General features: G+C 40.3%; 1 protein-coding gene across 1 annotated transcript; it reads right to left on the reverse strand.

Annotated features, from left to right (window-relative positions):
- Positions 1-495: 495 nt before the first annotated feature.
- Nus1 (NUS1 dehydrodolichyl diphosphate synthase subunit) lies at positions 496-25,268 on the reverse strand. Its single transcript, XM_090338223.1, has 5 exons — positions 24,680-25,268; positions 12,719-12,844; positions 11,649-11,798; positions 6,139-6,238; positions 496-2,530 (listed from the first exon to the last, which is right to left on the reverse strand). Exons 1-5 carry the CDS (start codon positions 25,122-25,124, stop codon positions 2,440-2,442), a joined length of 912 nt encoding a protein of 303 aa, XP_090194349.1. The 5' UTR covers positions 25,125-25,268; the 3' UTR covers positions 496-2,439.
- Positions 25,269-25,598: the final 330 nt, after the last annotated feature.

A 25,598-nucleotide genomic window follows, 5' to 3' on the forward strand; every position in this document is an offset into this window, starting at 1 on the left:
GATACACTTTCCTTTCAGTTATCAGCACCTCTTGGGAGTGCAAAGGGAAGCCTATATGATGCAGAACTTGTGACGATTTTTGCAGGAGTTCTTGAATGATCAGTGCTAATAGAGTTGTAGAAACTCAACTAGCAAGCAGTTCACCTCCTCCTGTACTTGACTGCAAAACCTTAATCATTTCTTTTAAAGCCCTCTTCCTATGACAGCAAACCTTAGTCATGTCCGTTTATTTTTGCTGTGCGCATACTGGTATAAAATGAAAGAAAGGCATAAAAACTCAAATCTTTCAGGACTTGGGCTACATCTCAATGGATAATTTGATTAGATTTATTATAACAAACATTAAATTTCTTCAATTCAATAAGAACCATTAGATTTAATTCTTTTTTTTTTTTTTTTTTGCCAGTCCTGGGCTTGGGCTCAGGGCTTGAACACTGTCCTTGGGCTTTCTCAAGGCTAGAGCTCTACCACTTGAGCCTCAGCACCACTTCCGGCTTTTTGCTATGTATGTGGGGTACCGAGGAATTGAACCCGGGTCTTCGTGAATGCTAGGCAAGCACTCTACCACTAGGCCAAACTCCCGGCCCCAGATTTAATTCTTTAAAACTATGCACTCCAGAAAGTTTCTAAATGGCACTCTTATCAAGCCTATATCAATTAACTTTACTCGCCCCCTGCAAAATAAACTCAAGAAGATATGGATATCACTAAAGGGAACAGAAATGGGAAATTCTCAAAGTTCAGTTACGTTCTAATTTCACACAAAATTTTGGCAATAAATTTATGACACTACAAAAAGTTGTGCAACAACTATGAAATGGAAAGTAATGTCACTGGACCAATATTTAGTTTAATCATCTTTATTTCAAGTATATTTTAAAAATCATAAATGGGGCTTTGTAATTCAACATTGAAACATTTTTTTCTTCATCACTTTAGAATCTGGCAAGCAATTCCAGACCATGCTTTCTAAATCCAGACTTCCACTGTTATTTTGCAGACTTCTGAGACCTAGAATTTAAGCTAATCCATTCTAAATGTGCATAAGCATTGTATACTTCTTGATAAGATTCTTTTTGGAAAAACATCCATCAAATACAAATAGTTTCTGTTGAAGGATCAGCAAGAGGGAATACTAATAAAATACTTAAAGAAATCACTTATTCATTTTAAAAATAACAGAACCAGTGCTTTCTCTTCCATAAAAAAGAAAATGTAAAATTAAGTATTTGCAGATTCTGGTAAAATCTTATTTCCTACGTAGGGCTCAATTGTATTTTTCTTTTATACTAAGTTACCATTGGGATTTCATGAATAAAACTCCCAAATGTTATTCCAAAGAGGAACCAGTTACTATAGGGGAGGGAGAGGGGAAAATAAATGCCTTGGTAATTTGTCAAATGTTTATTTTAAATAAAAAGTTCATGAAAATATAGGCTTATTTTTAAACTAACTTTGGGCACTACATGGATACTATTCATTATATTAAAAAAAGTTAAGGGGGAGGGAAATGGGTACCAAGACATGTGAAAGGGTATCAATGTATGTGAATTAATGCACCTTCTATCTGGCAAATATCTGGCAATTACAATAAAATAAAAAATAAAAAATAAAAAGTTAAAACTTACTTTCCTTTTTTGGAGAATTTTTTTACCTTGACTTTTAAGATCAACATTTGCTTTACTAATCTGATTATGACTAATTCAATATGTAAGTATTCAATAAGCAAAAATTTTAATTCTATATTTCAGTGTATGAGTTCTTTTTCAAATAATCTCCACCCCACAGGACAGACACCAGAGCAACACTCTCAGATAACATTACCTGAATTACAATAAAGAAATGAAATGGACGGAGAGCTGAAGACAGGTATTCCCTCTGCCTGACAGTGAGGATACTTTGAACAACTTCATTCCTCTAAAGCTCCTCAAACTCAGAATGTTCCCATTTAACAAGTCCATATATTATTTTAAAAAATAAAAGTTTGGTCACTAGAAAAAGACGGGACAAAAGGTATTCCTTCTTCAACCCCAAACGACAACCAAGACAGCTCCAATCATTCCCTCCACTCCCCACAGAAACAGGGAAGTGGCAAGGGCTGAATTCTTTAATCTGAAATCTCAGCTCCTAAAACATGGCTGCTATTTGCTCCGAGTCGCAGATTTGTGTACTTCGTTCTGACACTCCCCCATTTATAAGTTTATTTCCATGCGCATACACACACATACACACACATACACACATACACACACACACACACACACACACACACGCTCTCTCTCATTCACTCTCAAGTAAGACACTTTTTTGTGTTTGTTGATAAATTATGAGGAATATGAACTAGGTGAATGCAGGGTTTCATAGGTGCTTTGTAAACATCAGAGTCACTTGAGTCCTTTTCTCCAAAAGCCTGAAGTAAAATTGCGCAACCAGGGATCATTATTTTCCCAGACGCTGTTCACAGGCTGCATACTGACGAAGGGCAGAGAAAAAGTCCTCATAGCTGATGTTTAAGTGGGAAGGCAAAGAGCTGGGAAGAAAGCACAGGGGAAAGACAATTAGATGATACACTGTAATTTGGGAACTGTGCGTGGGGGGGGGGGGAGGAGGACAAGAGAATAATGATTATAAATCTTAAGCTGAAATGACAAAACATTTCTAAGAGACTGTCAAACACTGAAAACAGGGGCGGGAGGGTAGCCTAGTGGTAGAGTGCTTGCCTAGCATGCACGAAGCCCTGGGTTCAAATCCTCATTACCATATACTCAGAAAAAGCCAGAAGTGGCACTATGGTTCAAGTGGCAGAGCATTAGCCTTGAGGAAAAAGTGTCCAAAGACAGTGCTCAGGCCAGGAGTTAAAGCCCAGGACTGGCCAAAAAAACCCACTGTGAAAGTTTAAATAAAAACTAATCTTCCCCAGGCCAGGAGTTTAGCCTGGTGGTAGAGTGCTTGCCTAGCATGCACAAAGACCCTGGTTCAATTCCCTGCTACCACATATATAGAAAAAAGCCAGAAATGGTGCTGTGCTGTGGCTCCATTCTAGTGGAAGAGCTCTAGCCTTGAGAAAGCCCAAGAGCCCAAGGACAGTGCCCAAGCCTTGAGTTCAAGGCCCAGGACTGCTCCTTCCCCCCAAAAAAGAATCTTCCCTTCTTTCCACAACAGAAAAGCATCTGTAGTGAGTCAGATTCATAATCTATCAAAGCAAAAGCCTGGATTAATAAAAACTAGAGCTGTGCTGGGTGCTGTAATCCTAGCTACTCAGGAGGCTCAGATCTGAGGATCTCAGTTTAAAGCAGGCCCGGCACTCATTTCCAGTTGATCACTAGAAAACCGGAAGTGGCACTGTGGCTTCAAGGCGTAGGACGACAGCCTTGAGCTGAAGAGCTCAGGTATAATATCTACGACCAGAGTTCAATTCCCACAAATGAAAATAAAACTAGAGATCTATAAATGAAGGACCTCACACAAACCCACTTTAGGAAATTCATGGTCACCAGTGACTCACAACATAATTCTATTCAGGAGACTAGCAATCTGAAAGAACAAGGTTCAAAACCAGCTGGAACAGCAAAGTCCATCAAAGTCCATTTCCAATTCACCAGATAAAAGCCAGACTAGAGCTATGGTTCAAGTGGTGAAGCCCCAGGTAAGCAAAAACAAGCCAGACCAGTATGAGGTCATGAGTTCAACTGGCAGAAAACAACAAAACTTTCTGGTTAAAGTATCTGAATAATTTATAAAGGCCAGGCTGAACACAGGGCAAAGCCTTACAGCATCCTCACAAACTGAAGTTATTTGGCAGGTAACCAACAACAAACTTCAACCCCACCATTTCCAACTGTTCACACAGCCAAAGACTCCCCAGATCACCTTCATGTTATTTGTCAATAATTACCAGGAGAAAAAAAAACAAAAAAACTTTAATACAGATTAACAGTGAGGCTTGGAATTCCAGTTAGTAACAAAGGTAAACATGGGGTCAATTTAGAAGAGTCACATTCAGCATTCCAGACAAGTGTACTGATTGCTGTCTGCAACTACAGAGGGGGATACTAGTTCAAGGCTAGCCTGAGCAAAATGTGAAACCCTATCTGAGAAATAGTCTACAGCAAAAGGTAGAAAGTACCCAAGTAGAAAGCACCGGGCTTGAGCCTAAGCCTCCACACTGCAAAAAACTATAACCAAATAATTCCTACTACAACATCTAGTTATGCCTTTAATCTATCCTTCCTCTAAATGCTAGAAACTCTGCAACAAACTACCTATTTCCTAATTCCTATTCATCTCTCAATAACATCAAATAACAAGTCTTATCTCAGCGAACACTCCTATCTCTGAGTGGAATGAACTCAGGGCCTCATTTCTTGCTAGACAGCAGCTCTAATACTTGAGCTATGCTTCTGGGGCTGTATGGAATATTTTTGAAACTGAATCTTGCATTTTTCCCAGGCTGGATCACAATCTTTCTGATCTCATCCTCCCACACTGAGATGACAGGTAACCAACACTGAACCCCGTCTTTTATTGATTGAGACAGGGTCTTGCATACTTTTTGTTCAGGCTGGCCCTGAACCATAAACGCCTGATCTCCCATGTGCCAATTCACATAGCTTTTGTTTTAGAAGAGAGGGTGAGGGGAGTCTCAAACCTTTTTGCATATGCTGGCCTTAAACCACAAGCCTGATCTCTATCTCCCATCTATGACTGAGGCACCCTGGTGTTCTATTTAGCAGAGTACAGACCTCAATGTAACATGAGAGCAATGGCAAACAGATGAACAGGGGTCCATGGAAAAGCCTGTTACACACTAATTCTCTGTCACTTCTTCAAATCTTCAATGCACAATAAAATGTCCATTTTATAAATATAGATTTAAAAAAAAATCTTATCCGAGCCTGCGCTGGTGGCCTGTAATCCTAGCTATTCAGGAGGCCGAGACCTGAGGATCAAGGTTCAAAGACAGCGGGGCAACAAAGTCCATGAGACTCTTATCTCCTATTAACCACCAGAAAACTGAAGTGACGCTGTGGCTCAAAGTGGTAGAGCAGTAGCTTTGAGCTAAAGAGCTTAGAGACAGCACCAGGCCCAGAGTTCAAGCCCCATGACCTGGGGGACGGGGGGGAGAGTGGGGGAAGGAGAAGACTTATCTGTTCTAAAACACACCCTTCCCTCCAAACTTCAAGTGAACTTCCCTCAAGTTCACAAGCTGCTCAATACTGCCACTCTAGGAGCCCATCTAAGAGACACCTGAAATGATTTATGAATCCTTAAAAGAAAGAGGTAACATACACTCTCTGTAGTTCAGAGATTCTCCTTTTACTTTCTTTCAATCTTCAACAGGTCTCCTCCCCATTTCTCCTCACACACTGTTATCTCTTCTGCCTCTTTATACAGTTTTCCTTCCTCTCAGCTTCTACATTTCTTGAAGGACCCCTTTGTATACCTTGATGATCTCAAATAATTAAATTCAGCTCTCCCACAGTTATAAACAATGGCTCAAAATCACCCACATCCTCTTCAAACTTCAATGCCCCATCTGCTTCCTCCTTTCCTTTCAGTAACAATATTCTTCACCCCCATAATTTAAGGTTAAAAAAAGTTACCCATTCTCTAACTTTTACTACAACTAGTAAAGTGCTTAATAAATCTTCTAACAGACAATCCTATAGGCCCTTTAGAAAATGGCTGCCCTGGAGGTATGGCTCAAGTGGTAAGGCGTCAGCTAAGTGAACACAAGGCTTTGCGCTACAAAATCCCAGTAGTAGAAGAAAACAGTTCAGCAAATCCTATCTCAATAAACAATTTCATTCTTTTCATTATTACTTTTCCTTAATTTAGGATAAATTCTTTTCTTGTGTGGGTCATGGGGCTTGAACTTTGCCTGGGCACTGCCCCTGAGCTCTTTAGGCTCAAGCCTACCACCCTACCCTTGAGCCAAGCCCCACTTCCCTGTTTTATAGAGGTTAACTGGAGACAAGAGTCTCAAGTCCTTTGTGCCCTGGCTGGCTTTGAACCTTGATCCTCAGATCTCAGCCTCCAGAGTAGTGGTATTATATATTCTTTGGGAAATCCTAACAGTTCTAATACAGTAGTGGGCTCAACAATCACTTGCCAAATCAGAATAAAGTCATTACTTACACAATTTCAGTCAATCTGATTTGCCAGGGAAGAAAGCCTAATGTGCTGTCCACAGGACCAAACTTCAATACCAAATCAGGATCAGGGAAACCATTCGTACCTTGGAAATAAAAATGCACACATGAGGTTAATACGCATTGCTTGCTTTAAAAACATCAACAGGGGCTGGGAGTTTGGCCTAGTGGTTAAAGTGCTTGCCTAGCATGCATGAAGACCCGGGTTCAATTCCTAGGTACCACATATAGAAAAAAGCCGGAAGTGGTGCTGAGGCTCAAGTGGTAGAGCTCTAGCCTTGAGAAAGTCCAAGGACAGTGCTCAGGCCCTGAGCTCAAGCCCAGGACTGGCAAAAAAAAAAAAAAAAAAAAAAAAACCATCAACAACAACAACAAAAAAAAAAAAACTGAAAGGAAAAATTCGTTGAGTTAGCCTCTTATGTATTATATATCTATTTTCTTCAGAATATTTGTCTTTCCCATTCCATGCCTCAATGTATACTTTAATATCTATATGTAGTGCAAATGTGGACATTTTCTCCTAACTGCATTTAATTGAACTGTCAAATAAAGAAGAAAACACAAGTCCCACACTAAACTCGGTAAATGCTCCTTATAAATACTCGAGTGTTATGTTGGCTCCTGGGAAAGGCATTGCTCTTGAGGAATAACTGCTGATGGTAGCCACAGGACCAAATTAGTTCAAAGAAAATGACCTTTAAAAATTACTTAATCTCGGACAAAAAAAAAAGTATGTAAACTTAAAAAGGGTTACACTAAACAAAGTTAGAGGCAATATCCTATTAAGTAGGGGAAAAATGAAATTATTTTCCCTAAAGTCAGTAATAAGAAAAGGTGTCCACTCTCCCATTCTTATCCAACATAATGCTAGAGTCATAAAGACAGAGAGAGAAAGAAAAGGAGTTCAAATAGGGAAGGAAGAAGCAAAATTATTACCATCTTTCATCTCTCACACTTCACAACTTCAAATAAGACATGAAACCTGAGTCTAAAACTTGAAAACAAGGCAACTCTGAAAATTATAAGCAAACATAATAATTTTCTAAATAGAACTGACGCGGGGAACCAGTGACTCCGCCAAGCACCCACTGCTCACATCTATAATCCTAGGTACTCAGGAGGCTGAGATCTGAGAATAATGGTTCAAAGCCAGGAAAGACTGTAAGACTTTATCCCCAATAAGCTACAAAAGAGATGCCAAAAGTACAGCAACAGTCTTGAGCAGAAGCTCAAGGACATCACCTAGGCCCTGAGTTCAAGTCCTAGGACCCATACTAAATAAATTTTAAAAAATAAACAAACCAGTAAACATTCCAACTGCCCAGAAAACAAGAACAAGAATTAACAAGTAAGGCAAGTCCCTACACAGAAAAAGAAATGACTACCAAGGCTGGGAGCGTGGTACAGTGCTTACCTAGCATGCACGAAGCCCTGGGTTCTATTTCTCAGTACCACATACTCAGAAAAAGCCGCAAGTGGTAAAAAACAAAACAAAAACTCTAAAGTTGCCCACATATTGAGGACCACAACGGTTAACTAAGAGGGTTGAGGATGAATATGGTCAACATAAGCATATGTGAATATGTGAAAATATAACAATGAAACTTGCTGAAATTGTTTTAAGGGGAGTAGGATGAAAAAAAAGTGATAGAAGTGAGATGAAGTTGACTGGAATATGTCTCCAGGTGTGGTGATGTCACAATAAAACCCTTACCTTCGCCTTATAGTTTCCAGCTAACTATCCAGAAAAATCAACCCCTAAGTACGTGGTACACATGTTTTCAGTGTTACCTAACTAAAGCCTAAGTAATCTAAAAGGAGAATAAGATCTATTCCCAATCTGAACAAGCACATAGATATGTTTATCTATGTTATAAACGGGTTTCCACATGAGAACTGTCCATTTCCATGAGAAATGGACATGTATGTTTCAACTACTTAAAAACAAAGTTAGAAGAATCATTGGTATGATGGATGTGGAGCTATAATCCAAGGTCCCACATTCTAATGGCTTCTCACATCTTCAGTCTACCAACGAATTATTTTTCATACCATCTTAATAGAACTCAGTGTTTTTTCACTGTGAAGTAACCAGACTGAGATTGGTGGCTGTGGCTCAGTGATAATAGATAAACATCTACTATCTAACATGCACAAAGTCAAAGTCCTAGGTTCAATGTTCAATGTACAAGTAAGAAAAGGTTTTTGTTTGTTTTGTTTTTTGCCAGTCCTGGACTTGAGCTCAGGGCCTGGGCACTGCCCTTGGACTTCCTCAAGGCTAGAGCTCTACCACTTGAGCCACACACCACTTCCAGCTTTTTTCTATGATGTGATACCAAGGAATCAAATCTGGGTCTTCGTGCATGCTAGGCAAGCACTCTACCACTAGGCCAAACTCCTGGCCCTGAAAAAAAAATTTTTTTTAAGCAGCAGCAAATATCCAAGTTATAGAAACAGCCCAGATGTCCTATCGTGGAAGAATGGATCAAACAAATGTCGTATTTATACACAACAAAATTTTATACAACCATTAGAAAGAATAACATGAGCTGGGCACTGGTGGCTCATGCTGTATTCCTAGCTACTCAGGAGACTGAGATTTTAGGATCACGGTTCAAGTCTAGCCCAGGCACACAAAAGGCCTTGAGACTCTTATCTCCAATTAACCACCAGAATATTGGAAGTGGCTCTGTGGCTCAAGTGGTAGAAAAAAAGAAAGAATAATATGTCATTTTCTGGGAAATGGATGGAACTAGAACAAATCATGCTACCAGTGAGAAGTCAGCCCAGCTCAGAGAGACAAACAGCACATGATTTCTGTCATATGTAGAAGCTAAATCTAAAATATAACTAGACATGATAACTTATACAGGACTCTAGGCATTCACAGTCAAACTAAAGGAGGATCACCCTAGGGAAAGAACACAAATGTGTAAAATGTGTAATTTCTTGGAACATTTAAAATACTATTTATTGAAACAAATTCCAGTAAATGGATATGTGAGGTTTCCGTTGGTGGTATTATTGTTACTGGTGTTTGTTTTCTGTTTTGTTTCTTTTTTCCTGGGAGGGCAAAGGGGTGGCACAGTAAAGGAGGGAAAGAGGAAAGAAGGAAGGGAGGGAGGGAGAAGGAGAAGGAGAAGGAGAAGGAGAAACAAAAGCCTCCATATACTTTCTAATAAACAGAAAGCAGACCAGTAGTTTCCAGGTTTGGGAGGAACAAGTATGTACTGGATATAGTCAGAAGGCACTTTGTGGAAGTGATGGAATTCTGAATATTTCCTTATGTCACATTAATGAGTTAGTTGTAACTACTGTGTATATTTTCATCTCAAGTTTACATCCCCTGGGTTCAACACTACACTTCTCCATAGGCTACCTGAAGGTTACCATATGGCTCTAGTCCAAGTTTTAGGATTCCTCATTCCAGGAATATTTGTCATTACAAATGTTCAAGAATTCTTTCCTTGACCATTATGTCCTCATGAAGCAAGCAGACTACAAGTATCATTATTTGAAAAGCATTTTCACATGTTAAAAAAAAAAGACATACTATAGAACCATAATAACAAAAACAGCATGGTATTGGCACAAAAATACACAAGAAGATCAATGGAACAGAATAGAAGATCCAGAAATAGAACTACATACCTACAGTCAACTTGTATTTGACAAAGGAGCCAAAGATATACAGTGGAACAAACACAGCCTACTCAATTATTGGTGCTGGCAAAACTGGGCAGCCACATGCAAAAAACTAAAACTTGACTCTAGCCTTTCACCATGCACAAGCAATATCTCAAAATGGATCAAAGACCTCAACATCAGACCCAAAGCCTTGAAACTGCTACATGATAGAGTTGGAGAGACACTGGAACTCATAGGCACAGGCAAAAACTTCCTGAACAGAATCCCAGGGTCACAACAGATTGGAGAGAGACTCAATAAATGGAACTACCTAAAAATAAAAGGTTTCTGCACAGATAAAAGCATAGCTACTAAAGTAGAAAGACAGCCAACCAACTGGGAAAAGATATTTACCAATAATTCATCAGACAAATGCTTAATATCCAGTATCTACAGAGAACTCAAAAAACTAATCCCCCAAACCCAACAAACCAATCACTAAATGGGCAAGGGAACCAAAGAGAGACTTATCAAAAGAAGAGGTTAAAATGGCCGAAAAGCAGATGAGAAAATGCTCATCATCCATGGTCATAAAGGAAATAAAAATAAAAACAACCCTAAGATACTACCTTACCCCAATTAGAATGGCCAAGATTTTGAACTCAGACAATGACAGATGCTGGCGGGGTTGTGGAGAAAAAGGAATCCTACTGTACTACAGGTGGGATTGTAAGCAAGTTCAGCCACTCTGGAGAGCAGTGTGGAGGTTTCTTAAAGAACTGAAAATAGACCTCCTCCTGGGCATCTATCCTGAACATCATAACCAGTATATGTATGATAAGGACACCTGCTCAGCTATGTTCATCTCTGCACTATTCACAATAGCCAGGTGATGGAAACAATCCAGTGCCCTACTGCAGATGAATGGATACAAAAAAATGTGGTATATATAATATATACACAATGGAATTCTACATAGCCAACAGACAAGATAAAATAATGACATTCACAGGGAAGTGAATGAATCTAGAGCGAATCATGTTCAATGAGACAAGTCAAGACCAAAGGAACAAAAGGCACATAGTATCCTTAGTATGTGGGTATTAGATCCAAATGGTACAAAAGCAAGGACTCAATATTTGCAGAACCAATGCTATGGACATGGTGTTGGAAATGTAAGCACAACTACATAGACATAAAAATTTATGACTCTATAGACATGATGTTTTATTACATAGATTAATATGTATCTATGACATACAAACGCTCAGCCTAAATTTAATTATGTTCTAAAATCTAAGTGCCAGTGGTTGTATATAGAGTCCCTTCTTGAATACTTGTTTGTTAAACATGTCATTTGAAATATGATGTAAAAATCAATGTTTATAATAAATTATTTAATAAAAAATGTTCTTTCAATATAGAACTATAAGGGAATGACAATAAAAATCAGGCTTTATATATGTATATATGTACATATATATGTATATACATATACAGCATGAAAAAATACATATATATTCTATAACATAGAATAAAAAATATATAAATATATATTTTTCTATAGTATGAAAGAAAAAATATATGTATTTCTTTTTGGTTGGTTGTGAGACTTGAACTCTGAGCCTGGGCCTTGTCCCTGAGCTCTTCAGCTCAAGGCTACTAAAGCCTTGAGCCACAGCACCACTGTCGGTTTTCTGGTGGTTAACTGGAGATAAAAGTCTAAGGGACTTCAGTGCCCAGGCTGGCTTTGAATGGTGATCCTCAGATCTCAACCTCCTGAGTAGCTAGGATTACAGGTATAAGCTACCACGCCCAGCATACTACTATATTCTTTTAAGACAAAACTAAAAGCACAATATGACTTACTAAGTAAACTGTCTAACATATCTACATCCAAGTCTGTGGATCTCTTTTGCTGCTTGGCTACAAACTGGCAGAAGTCTTGAGCAGCTCTCACAATATCTGCTTTTCCATCTTCTGGGGACAGCACCTTCACTGCCCTATGGCAATTTAAAACTGTAGGGAAAAACAAATAAAGTACTCTGAAACATATATTCTTCCATATTTGTTTCACAATCAGTTTCACAAAACAGTGAGTTCAGATCAAAACAAAAAAATACAGTTCTTACACAGTTAAGTTCTTCAATTTCAATATCAAAGCATACTTTTAACTACTTTCCTCTGACAGGACCCATGTACCCCAAATTCCATCTACAATCACAGTAGTCAGTAGAAAAATGGAATAAAGGGAATGCATATGAATGCATATTCTGTGGAGCTAGGATTCTGATAGCAGGTAACTATCAGCAGCAGTGCAAAATATGCAAAAGATATGGCATGTGGCTCACTCCTATCATCCTAGCCACACGGGAGGTAGAGGAGCACACAGGTTTGTGGGGTGTGTGGATTAGTGAAATGCTATGGTGAATGCTTGTAATCCCAGCTATGTGGGAGGTATAGGGAGGAAGACCAGGAGGATGGAAGATCAAAGACGAGGGGTAGCCAAGACAAGAAAGCAGAAAACCTGAAAAAATGTAGGGGTGGGGACATGGCTGAGGTGGAAGACAACATGAATTCCTAAGAAGAAACTCTAGTGCTATTAGCATCAAAATAAGTAAACCAAAAACTAAATTTTTACCTCAAGACATGAAAACATTTTCTAGACTGTTAAAGTCATTTAATTTCCTGACTTATTTCTTTGGATTCTCTTTGCTGAACACGTTATAAAATCTGACTGATAAAAATATTTTAACGTGTCTTTACTTTGTAATGTGAACTATTACTTTACCTTTTTCTTAAAAAAAAAGATACTTTAATAAGAGGAAAGTAATTGTAGATATTGACAATAGAGACCAAAATGAAAGAAAAATGACTGATAAAATTTGCCCAAAACACATCTTCATATGGCACATATTCAATCTTATACTCATGCTTACCTTGATCATCTTTTTCATTACTATTTGCAAATTCTGTTGAATATTTGGAACAATCTAGGCCCAGAAGTTCCTGCTGCTGTTTTAAAATTTCATCCATCAATCTGGAATTATTTCTTTTGAAAATTCCTTAGAAAGAAAATTAAAAGCAAATAAATCACAAGTAGGTTAATTCAACCCCTCTTTAATGATTAATAGATGCTTGTTATGAATATAACACTATCCAGAAATGAAAAAAAATCTCAAATGAAACAGTAATGACTAAATCTAAATGAAAAATCTAGAAAACAAGGAAACAAAGCAAGTTAGGACAAGAGTCTGGCTTCAGGCTAAAGTAAAAAAAAGGACAACTGTTAACTTAGTGGTCTATTGAATATGACAGAAACTGAAGACCTTCACAAAAATTTAAAAGTTTCTGCATATGACGGTTTCTGCTAACAACCTTGCTCTTTGTTTGCCTGCCAGGGTGAACTATGTCATTGTTGATGGTGCATCATAACGTCCGTGGTATAAGCAGAACGCGTCTGTTTGTCCAGTGGCTCTGTCACCCAGGCTAGCTTGAGGAGCACTGTTCCCTGGCTACCTGTAATATATTGATAGCCCTTGCTGCTGGTCCATTCTACTACATCTGACTATCTAGACTATTAGTCCTGGACTATCTTTGGAAGGAAACAAAGTTTTTCATTACATAATTAATGATAAAATATTATTGTAAATAGTCCCCAAATAAAGAATAGAGAATTTATAGCAGATGTGTGGAGGCAGATACTTGTAATTCAAGTACTTGCAAAGTGGCGACAAGAGAGTATAAGTTTGAGCTAGCTACCTAGTAAGAACCTGTCTCAAAATGAAACAAAAGGTGGGGGAGAGAAGGAAGGAAGGGAGAAAGGGAGGGAGGAAAGGAGGGAAGAAGGGAAAGGGGGAAGGGAAGGGGAAGAAAGAGGAGGGGAGAAGAGAGGAGAAAACCTAGTAAAAGGCTATTTTTCAGGTTAAGGTCAAATAAGTTACAGTACAGATTTCCCAGGGTAGTGATTCAGTTAGGGGATGGAATGCTGTGCACAATGTCAGGAAAGAAGCTTTAAAAGGAAACATGGAAAGTGGACACCTGAGAATGCACTTGTTACCATCACCATTTTGCCACAATCTGGAACTAAGTGCCAGTCCTGTAGTGTCCCTCCAAAGGCCCTTATATCTCAACATGGCCAGTTTCCTTCATAATTAGAAATTCCATAGCCAGCCACTCTGACAACTACCCCAGTAAACCTTCAACAGATCAAGAGGCCTTGCAGAACCTTTAAGTTCTAAATTACCTGGTGGACATCAGATGTCTTTCCAAAAAACTAGAGTGGAAAGAACAAAATATCCATTAGAATACCTGAAGGCCTGATTTATTATATTCTCTGACTAATCAAAGAAATATATGCTAAAGTATATACAATTCCAAGAATGCTTTGGAATTGTGTTTCATGTTTAATTATTTTATCAAATAGGGTATTGCATAGAAAATAATCAATTGAACCACTTCACTGGAATTCAGGAGAGGAAGGACTGGTAGAGTTTTCATGATTAGGAAAGTTTCATAGAGATTTAAAAATTTCAACTTGGTCTTGGAAAGAGGATTCTTAGTTTAAGGCCAAGATTCCCTTAAGAGGCTCATGAATAGAGCTGTTGGATTAATGTACCTTCTATCTGGCAAATATCATGTAACCCTTTTATTGATTACAATAAAAAATATTTAAAAAAAAGAACTTAATTGACTTGCCTCCTAAAATCACTAAAAACTGCTTGCTAAATAAAATTAAAGCACCTTTTTCAATACATTGAAAATAAAACGGCCAGAAACGTAAAAAATAAAATAAATAAATCCCTTGGACATGCACTATATGGGGATGAAGCTTTGTGGACTTCAGATTTTCAAAAGGGTAGCTGAAAAGTTTGAAAGCATTCGCCTTATATAACTTTCCCTACAGTCCAGCCATATCACTCCTGGGCATCTACCCTGAGCAACATAACCCAGGATATGATAAGACTTGCTCAGCCATGTTCATCGCTGCACTGTTCACAATAGCCAAGCGATGGAAACAACCCAGATGCCCTACTGCAGATGAAAGGATATAGAAAATGTGGTATATTTATACAATGGACTTCTACATAGCCACCAGACAAGAAAAATAATGGCATTCGCTAGGAAGTGGATGGAACTAGAGCAAATCATGTTGAGTGAAATAAGCCAAGACCAAAGGAACAAAAGACACAAGGTCTCTTTGATATGTAAATATTAGATCCAAACAGTACAAGAGCAATGACTTAATATTTGGGTACCCAAGGTTATAGAAATGGTCTTGGAGATATAACTACATAAACATAAAAATCAATGATGGGATATATACTCTATAGACATAATGTTATACTATATGGACTGATATGTATCTATGACATACATACTCAGCTTAATTTTAATTATGTTCTAAAATCTATGTGCCAGTGATTGCATATAGATTCCCTTCTTGAATACTTGTTTGTTAAACATGATATTTGAAATATGAGGTAAAAATCAGTGTTAATAAAATCTTTCAGAAAATGTAAAAAAAAAAGTTCCTGCACATGAAATTTTTATTTACAGACTAAGAAACAAAGACCTAATGTCCTTATAGACTTGTCCAAAAAAATTTCTTTTCAGTCTCTTATTTTCTCTGAATTTTTTTTTGTGCATTAAATACTGCTGCCTCAATTTCATTAGTTTAGTCCTAAGAAGAAATAATATGATTAAAGTTGAAGCGACTATTGTAAATTCAAAAAAATCACAGAAATCCACTACACTCTGCAGCTTTTGATCCTCCAACCCCAAAAAGTAGCATACTAGCAAGTTGCTGAGAAAGACAAAGGAACTATGTGACAATATAGAGTTTTAACTGGGATAAAAGACATAGCCACTTTTAAAAAAAAAATCTTTAACAAGTGTTTCTACTTTGCGCTCATACATGACTTCATATTAGTTCAAAAATTAACCTGGTATGGGACCAGGAGTACTTGCCTAGCAGGCACAAAGACCAGGGTTCAATTCCTTGGTATCACACACATAGAAAAGGCTAGAGGTGGTGCTTTGGCTCAAGTGGTAGATCTCTAGCCTTGAGAAAGCCTAGAGGCAGTGCTCAGGACCTGAGTTCAAGCTCTGGGACTGGCAAAAAAAAAAAAAAATTAACCTGGTAGCTGGGTGCCGGTGGCTCATGTTTGTAATCCTAGTTACTCAGGAGGCTGAGACCTGAAGATGGAGGTTCAAAGTCAGCCCAGGCAGGAAAGTCCATGAGACTCTAATCTCCAATTAATCACCAGGAAATGGGAAGGGGCACTGTGGCTAAATGATAAAGTGCTGCCAGCCTTGAGTGAAGAGCTCAGGACAGCACTCAGGCCGAGAGTTCAAACCCCATAACTGGAAAAAAAAAATTAACCTGGTGTGCATGAGAGTGTGAGTGTGCATGTGTATTTGTGTATAGAGCAACCAACTGCATACAAATACCAATCTGGTCATATATGTGTTTGTCTCCTTAGACAGACAAACATTTGTCCAAAGAAGCAAGACTTGAGCTGAGATGAACTCAAAGTACAAAAGACAAGAATAGGACATTATATACAGAAAAGAAGAATGCTTAAGAAGTACAGTTTAGAATATTGAAAGACAAATGTTTATGACACAAACGATAGAAGAAAACACTGAGCAAATAATTCTAGTTTTTATTTCATACTTTTTACCAAATAGGTTACCCACTACTTATGAGCAACATGGCTATCTATGGAAATATAACCTTTAGTTGAATGTTCTTAGTTATCAGGATAGGGAAGGATAGGCAGCAGACTACCACAGGATTCCATATGTAATCTGGAGAGACAATGGAAAGGGGAGAGCTACCACAAAGGAGAAACTGAGATAGAAATGGAACCAGGGGCTGGAGTTCGGCCTAGTGGTAAAGTGCTTGCCTAGCGTGCACAAAGACCAGGGTTCGATTTCTCCGTACCACATATAGAAAAAAGCTGGAAGTAATGCTGTGGCTCAAGTGGTAGAGCTCTAGCTTTGAGAAAGTCCAAGGACAGTGCTCAGGCCCTGAGCTAAAGCCCAAGTCTGGCAAAACAAAACAAAACAAAAAAGTTCCAGGAACCACACACACACAAACCCAGCCTTTTATTGATTACACACAAGCAGAAATTCTGTTAGAGTGGAAGCATATTACATTGAGGCACAGCAAGAATCTTTTATTAAGGGCTTTTTTCTTTTAATTTTTTTTTTTTTGCCAGTCATGGGCTTTAGCTCAGGGCCTGAGCCCTGTCCTTGGACTTTCTCAAGGCTAAAGCTCTACCACTTGAGCCTCAGCACCACTTCCAGCTTTTTTCTACACATGTGGCACCAAGGACAAACCCCAGTCTTCATGCATGCTAGGCAAGCACTCTACCACTAGGCCAAACTCCCCATTTTTTTTGGCCAGTCTTGGGCACTGGCCTTGAGCTTTCTCAAGGCTAGTGCTTTACCACTTGACCACAGACAGCACTTTTGGCTTTTTCTGTATATGTGGTACCAAGGAATTGAACCAAGGGCTTCATGTATGCTGGGTAAGCACTCTACCACTAGGCTACACTCCTAGTCCTATAGAAGACTTTCATAAAGATATTTTCAATTTTGGTCTTGGCTGATTTATATAAAACGTTAAAAAAAATTTGAAGTGCAGTTTCTGCTAAGTGCTTAGAGGCCAAAAAAAAAAAAAAAAGTAGATTATGTCCACATGATTCCTAACAGGTCCTGAGTTCAAGGCCCAGGACTGGCAAAAAAAAAAAAAAAAAAAAAAAAAGGCCAGGAGTTTGGCCTAGTGGTAGAGTGCCTGCCTAGCATGCACGAAGACCCAGGTTTGATTCCTTGGAACCATATACATAGAAAAGCTTGAAGTGGTGCTGTGGCTCAAGTGGAAGGGCGCTAGCCTTGAGGGAAAACGCCCAACAACAGTGCTCATGCCCTAAGTTCAAGCCCCAGAACTGGTTTAAAAAAAAAAAAAGAAAAAAAGAATAACCTGGTGGGAATCAAAGACCAGTTTCTCCAAGAGTGATTTAAGAAATTTTCAGTTCTGTTCCTCTACAACTATCTCATGGAGCCTCAATTCCCAACTGTGAACATCACAAATACAGTAAAGATAAATGAAAAAAGTTACTTTTCAATACACACACATGTGCGTGCGTGCACACGCTCTTGTGTACCAAAGTCTCTAATTTCCATGAAATAAAATATCATTCTAGGAGCTATACCTCACAATGCCTATAGTGTTCTTTGATATTTCTTGACAAATATTAGCTATGTAGTTTAGGGCCCAAATGCAGGGGACATACATTTTTTTCTTTTTTTTAAAGAAGTGGTTTTTTTGGGTCAGCAGTGGGGCTTTAACTGCGGTCCCTGAATTCTTCAGCTCAAGGCTAGCATTCTACCACTTGAGCCACAATGCCACTTCAGGTTTTCTGATGGTTAACAGGAGATAAGAGTCTCACAAACTTGTATGCTGGGGCTGGCCTTGACCCTCGATCCTCAGATCTCAGCCTCCTGAGTACCTAGAATTATAGGCATGACCCACTGGCGCCCAGCTAAGTGCTTGTTTTTAAGCCTTGCATGAAGTGGCTTACACCTTTGATCCTAGCGACTCACATGTCTAGCCAACCATGACAGACAAATCCAAGACACTTTTATTAGCTAGTGAAAAGTCAGAACTGGAAGACTGGTTCAAAATGTGGAGCGCTAGCCACAGGGTGGGGCTGGGTGAGGAAAGTGAGAGCTAAATGCCCCAAGTTCCAAGTTTTAGCAGTACCACCAGAAAAGAAAATGGAAAATGTTTAAATTGTAGTATGGATTACATATACTATATACATAAAATCCAGTAAGACAATATGAATATGTCCTAAAGACTTCCATGAAAACACTGGAATGCCCCAAAGCTTACCAATTATAACACAACAGTTTCAACTGACTAATATTGCCCAATATGCATCCATTCCCTCCATGCAACTTTTTTTTAAATCAACTGTTTTTCCACTTGTATAACACATACCCAGTCCCATCGTTACTTTAACCTTGCATTACTTAACAAGAAAAGTGAGTAACAATGTTTTCTGACTTTGTTCAGTTCTGAAGTTATAAAAGTGACACAGGGCTGGTGACATAGCTCAGTGGTAGACCATTTCCCTAGCATATCTAGGCCCTCAAAACCAGTTTTGAGAGAAAAATAATCCTGTGTTCAATGTTAGATATTTAGAACAGTCTAAATTGTGAAACAGATAAGGGCTGGAGATACAAAACTTCCTGTCAGCACACAGATGATACTTCCAATCACAAAACTGGGAGACTGTCTGGGACAGGGGTGTGCAAATTACTACTAAGGGAATCCAGAAAGCCACACCCAAGGGTTTATAGCTACTCGCAGGTTATACTGGTAGAGCTGAGCAGAAAGACAAGGATATCATATACCTAAAACTCTAGTATATCACATTGAGAAACGAAACCAAGCAGGGGAGCCTAGGCAAAAGGCTCAGGAGGAATGAGGAATGGGAAGTGAGACAGGAAGAAAGCTAAGCATATGTAGTCTCATGGGGAGCCGGAGCAGGAAATCCTTCAGAAGAGAGCAGATAGTACTAGAGTATGTAGTGCTTTCAGGTTCCTTACTAGAATCCACTAAAATCTTTACACCTGTTTAAACTAAATGATATTTTGTGATTGTTCTAGCTAACATTATACTAAAGCATGTACACATTATCTGGGTAAAAAAAAGTCATCAAACAAACCCTTTTCAAATTGAGAGAAACAACTAACAAGCAAGTTTAATTAAACAAATATGTAGTCAACAGATTTTGTCTGTACTTATACATGGATTATTTTAAAATTCATGTGAAACATATTTTAAAAACTCTATAATCCAAAATTAAAATTTTTACTGATTTTTAATTCTTATAAAAACAGAATCTCTAAAGATAATCTAACAAGAAATATTTTTAAGGGCACAGGGAAGCACATGAGAAAAACACTGAAACAATCTCTCCTAGTTATAAAGCACTTACACAGCTACAAAACTGAATAAACATTTATATGTAAATATATCTTTTTTTTAATTTTTTGTAAATATATCTTTTTCAAATTGGCTTTTTCCCCTTTCTTACCTAGACAGTTATGTAAGTCACTCAATGGTTACCTTCATTTTAATTTCTCTACCAACCCAACTATTAGATGGGAATTATCAGAGAAGAAAACATACAGAACAGTTATTTAAAATCTATTAAAACATTACACGAACACTTTAGTCATAACAAAATAAATCTAAATCATTAAACTATTATATGTCAAGGGACAGCCTCTGGATAGTTCACAGTTATACAAAAGTTGGCACAAAGTAGCAGGGAATTAAATAGTGTAATGGTGGCAAAATAAATGGGAAGGGTGCTGGGTTGAAATCCTAGGCCTGTAGCACAAGGGAAAATGAACCAGACATATGAATTTGCTCAGCTTCTGCTTGCACATTTTATTCTGTTTGCTTGAGCAATGTTGGGGATTTAACCTAGGGCTTCCTGTACAAGGCAAATGTTCTATTTGTGAGCAACATCCCTGGCACATTTTAAAAATGAAAGTATCATCACAGACTCTGCTTCTCTGAGTAATACCTCAACACAGAGCAAGAGCTCCATAAAATTACACTGAGTTGATTTAAAGTGTCCTATAACTCAGAATGTTTCTTTTAGTGTTATAAGGTAAAGTATTTGCCTTTAATTCTTTTTATTATTTTTTTTCTTTTTTTTTTTTGTTGTTGTTGTGAGGCTTGAACTCAGGGCCTGGAGCTATGAGCTCTTCTGCTCAAAACACTCTCTCCAATTGAGCCACAGTGATACTTCTGGTTTTCTGGTGTCTAACTGGAGAGAACAATCTCAAGATCTTCCAGCAGGCTGGCTTTAAACCACAATCCTCAAATCTCAGACTCCTGACTAAGCTAGGATTACTAGCAGGAGTCACCAGTACCTGACTCTTTTTTTAAATTTTTTAAATAAATGTTTGAACTTTTTGGGGGGGGAGGGCAGGAGGTTTTTTTTTTGGGGGGGGGGAACAGGAGTTAGGGATATTTCTATACGTAATTTCTATCACCTATAAATAAGTACCACTTTATCAGGCCTTGAAGATGACCCAATAGAATCATTAATAGCATCGGAAATGACTATACTGTGATCATACTCTCATCAACACAATATAAAAGTTTCAAGAACAAGCCTAGCACTCATGCTCGTAATCCTAGCTACTCAGGAGGATGAAATTGGAGAACCATGGCTCAAACCTAGCCCAGTTCAAAGACAGCCTGGGCAAGAAGGTCCATGAGACTATTATCTCCCACAGCCTTCCAAAACAGCTGGAAAATTCAAGTGGTAGAGTGTTAGCACTGAGCTAAAAAAAAGCTCAAGGACAATGTCCAGAGCCTGAGTTCAAGCTACAGAAGCAGTACATGAATACACATGCATATGTAAACACATACATACACACACACAGACACAGTTTCAAGAACAAAAGCTTTTAAATAAAATCTGGTTTAAATTCTAGACCTGTTCCTTACTACATTTAAGTACTGGCTTGCTGTGGATTTGGGTTTTGTTTTTGTGTTTTTTTACTTTGTTTTAGCACTATACTGGCATCTCTAGAGCAAATGAGTCCTACCGTCTCATGCTTTGTAATGACAGGCCTTAGACCTAGTTCCTCCTACCTCTGCCTCCTGAACAGGTGAATTACAAGCCAGCACACCAGTCCCAGAACATCTTGACTTTTCAATTATATTCCTTGATCTATGAAACCATTCCATTTAACGCATTTTTGTATACTATTGTGGCACAGAGTAAGAACTCAACAAAGAGTAACTATTACCTCTAAGATAAAAGTCCAAGAAGTGGCAGTGTGGCTCACAGTGGAGATGTGTGCTGGCAAAATGCCAGCTTTAAAGGAAAATGCCAAATGAGAGCATGAGACCCTAAGTTCAAACCCCTGTCCCAGCACAAAAGAAAAAAAAAAGGTAAAAGTCTACTTTAACATGTGTAATATTATAGTTAAATAAAAGAATAATCAAGAGAATGAAATTATTTCAAAAGCTAAAAAAGTAGGCCAGAATCTATCAAACATAGGGTGAGACCACAGATGACATTGACACAGATGATACACTTGACCCTACCTAGGAAGAACAGTTTGGAATAGACTGATGAAAAAGCAATTGATGATAGCTCCTTTGCCATTGAGCTAACACAGAAATGCCATTTAAGCCAGGTACCCATGGTTCACTCCTACTTTCCTAGGTACTCAAGAGGCTGAGATCTGAAAAATCAAGACACAAAACCAGCCCAGGCAGAAATGTCCACTAGACACTATCTCCAAAGTAACTGGCAGAAACCAGGCTGGAGGCATTACTCAAGTGTCACAGCACTAGCAATCCATGAGCAAGACAAGCAAAGATGAGGTCTTAGGTTTAAACCCTTGTGGGGGGCGGGGGAGAACAAACTACATATTATACACAAAGGTGACATTTAGAAATAGGTTTCTTTACAGTGAGTTTCCACAAGAGGGAATACAAGCACTCCAGGCTGTACTATTAGATATACCAAATATAATTTTGTACATATTTAATGCCTCTGTTACTTCTATATTTAAACAAAAGAAGAACAATCAATAAGAATCACACTTCATCTCTGTTTAAGTATGCCAAATTGTAAACTAGAATACATTAAGATCATTTTCTTTACAGCTTTGGGGGTTTACTGCTGACTACTTGGTATAGGCATGACACCAAGTCATATTCTGTAAAGGATATTATATGTTTCTTAAAACATACCCAACTGTCACTTGAATGAATGACTCAGACAACAAGGATAGGTCTCTGAGAACAAAATCTTTTCAGTTCTCAGTCAAAATGTGGTTTAACCTGGCTTCTTCCTTTTCATTACCAATGTTATTGTTCTTCTCCTCCTCCTCCTCCTCCTCCTCCTCCTCCTCCTCCTCCTCCTCTTCTTTTTGGCCAGTCCTGGGCTTGAGCTCAGGACAAGAGCACTGTCCTTGGGCTTTCTCAAGGCTAGATAGAATTCTACAACTTGAGAAACAACACCACTTCCAGCTTTTTTCTATGTATGTGGTACCAAGGAATCGAACCCCGGTCTTCGTGTATGCTAGGCATGCATTCTTACCACTAGGCCAAACTTCCATACCACCAACATTTTTCTTGTAAGTAAATATAACATAGGATGTCTGAATCACAGCAGAACTTCAATAACAGGAATTACAGGAACAAGGAAGTGTTGAAATATTATCTGTTCTTGGATGCTTGATCTATTATTTTCCTTCCCTATTGAAAGATAAATGTACTGAAAGAGTCACCTGGATTTAAGTCAACCCATCACATTGCTTAATGTCTTTTGTTTCCATTTCAGGTGCATTGATTCCCCCAGACAGTACTGTGTTGCCTTAGGCACTTCCTAACAGCCTACTGGTCTCTAAAGTTCTTTAGCAAGTTCCATAAAGTCAGTCTCAGTTCCATAAAGTAAACTGAACTTTACTCATCATTAAAGAAGACAGGCAACTGTGTAACTATATTCCCTGGGGCTACAGGAGGATGACAAGCAGTCAGACGACTGCTTAGGCAGCTGTACTTAAATTTAAATCTATGTGATGAAGACTTAAAGATAAAACACAAGTTGTAGGTCTCTAGAGCACACGCTGGACAGTTCAGGAAAACAGTAAAAACATTCATGTTCTTTCCTTCACACTGATGACCCTCCATTATCTTTACTATTTTCTTTTTTTTTCTTTTATTAAGGAAATTGTGGGCGTTTAGAATTTAATTGAGATCCAAACTTCACACTTAGAACCTTCCTCAACTTCCTTGTGCATTCTTTGTAAGGTCCAGCCCAGATGCCACCACGAACTGGTGACCTCTCAAGTCCTTCCATTCACAATTCTCTCCTTCAAAAACCTCCTCCCCATCACTTACATGAGTTACTTTGCCTTCTTCCCAGAAGCCTAACAGTTTCTACGGAATGAAAGGCAAAGAATCCATGGCTTCTGCTACAGTATTTGAGCCTGTTTCCACAGGGTCGGCGCCGTTTTCCTACTTAGAATTCCCTGTGGAAGCTGAGCGTGGTGGCTCATGCCTTAACCCTAGCTACTCAGGAGACTGAGATCTGAAGATCCCGGTTCAAAGCCAGCTCGACTGAAGTCCGTGAGACTCTAATCTCTGATTCACCATTAGAACACCGGTAGTGGCGCTGTGGCTCAAGGGGTAGAGCACCAGCCTTGCGCTGAAGAGCTCAGGGACAGCGCCCAGTCCCCAGAGTCCAAGCCCCACGACTGATTCCTCCACCCACCCCCAAAAAATTCCCTATGGAATCAAAACTTGGGGAGGGACAATTGCTCTCAAGTCCTGTGTTGGCCCCCGAGGATCAGGGATCACACATCTCCCAGGCGAGCTCCCTTTTCTATTGGAACTCCCAACACTTTTCACAAACGACACCCGGTCCCAACGGCCCAGGAGCTGTCACCTTCCACGCCCCGAAGCGCTGAGGATGAGCAGCGTCCCCAACCCCTCTGAGACACCCCCAAGGCGTAACCCAAGGGTAAAGACTGGAAAAGGCACCGCTCGGCTCCACTTCCAATCTCCCCGTGACTACCCCGTGACCTTGGGCAATGCTTGCGAGCCTCGCCTTCCTCTTTTGCGGACAACTCGCACCCATTCCACCCGAGTCCTACCAAGGTCGAGAAGCGTCTCCACCCCGGGAAAGACGCGCACCGAACCCAATCTTAAAACCCAGTAGGTGCTCAGTAGAGCCCAACTCCCTTCCTCGAAAGCTCCGGCTCGGAGACCGCACCGACTGGAACCAGCGGGCCCCGGAGCGCGGCCGTGCGCCACCCCCCCTCCCCGGGCCGGGCCTCACCTTGGTGGTCGTAGACGCTCACGTAGGAGATCCCCACGGCCACACACCACACCACGAGTCTCGCGACGTCCGAGAAGCTGGGCTCCGGCTGCTCCTCGGTGACCACCAGGCCCATGTGCACCGGCAGCTTCTCCAGGGTCCGGCCGTCCGCGCGCCAGCGCAGCCGGGGGTGGGCGGCGGCCGGAGCCGGTCCCCCGCGCGGCCACCGCAGGAACCGACGAGGCCAGCCTCCCGCCGGGCGCTTGCGGAGCGTGAAGCCGAGCAGCGCTAGGACCGCGGCGGAGGCCGCGCGGTAGCAGCGCCGCCAGATCCAGTTCCAGGTGCCGAAGCACAGGCGGAGCCCCGAGGTGAGCGCGCGGTGCAGGCGGAGCCGCGAGATGAGCGCGCGGTACAGGCAGAGCTGCGCTTGCAGCTCCCGCCACACCAGCTCGTACAGCCTCGTCATGCTCCCGCCCGCCCGCCCGCCCCCGCGGCGCCACGGTTCTTTATCCGCCCCGGCTGTCGGCGGGGGCCATCGCCCCGCGTCCCCCCCACCCCCCGCGACCGAAGCCCTCGCCACTGCCAACACCTCACCTCGCCCCCGCCGCCATCTTCCTCCTCCCTCGGCGGCCCCGCCCCCGCTGATACATGGACGGTTCTGATTGGCTGCTCGACCACTCTGACGCGGCCTCTGGGTCGAGGATGTGGCCGAGCCCGGCGCGGCTCCGGGAGTTCTTGCGCCTGCCAACTTAGGAGGGCGCCCGGCCCCGTGCGCCCCCTGGGGGTGAGGAGGGCGAATCGCAGCCGGGGCTGGCCTGTCCCGCCAAGGCACACGTGTCAACACCGCACTGGGACCCCATGGTGAGCCTGACTGGTGTCCGGAAGAGTAAAAGTGACCTCAGTGGATTGGAAATTACAAATGCCAGACAATCGCAGCATA

The sequence above is a fragment of the Megascapheus bottae genome, chromosome 8, assembly GCF_031878675.1.
Source record: "Megascapheus bottae isolate mThoBot1 chromosome 8, mThoBot2.hap1, whole genome shotgun sequence".
In the NCBI taxonomy this organism is placed as follows: Eukaryota; Metazoa; Chordata; class Mammalia; order Rodentia; family Geomyidae; genus Megascapheus; species Megascapheus bottae.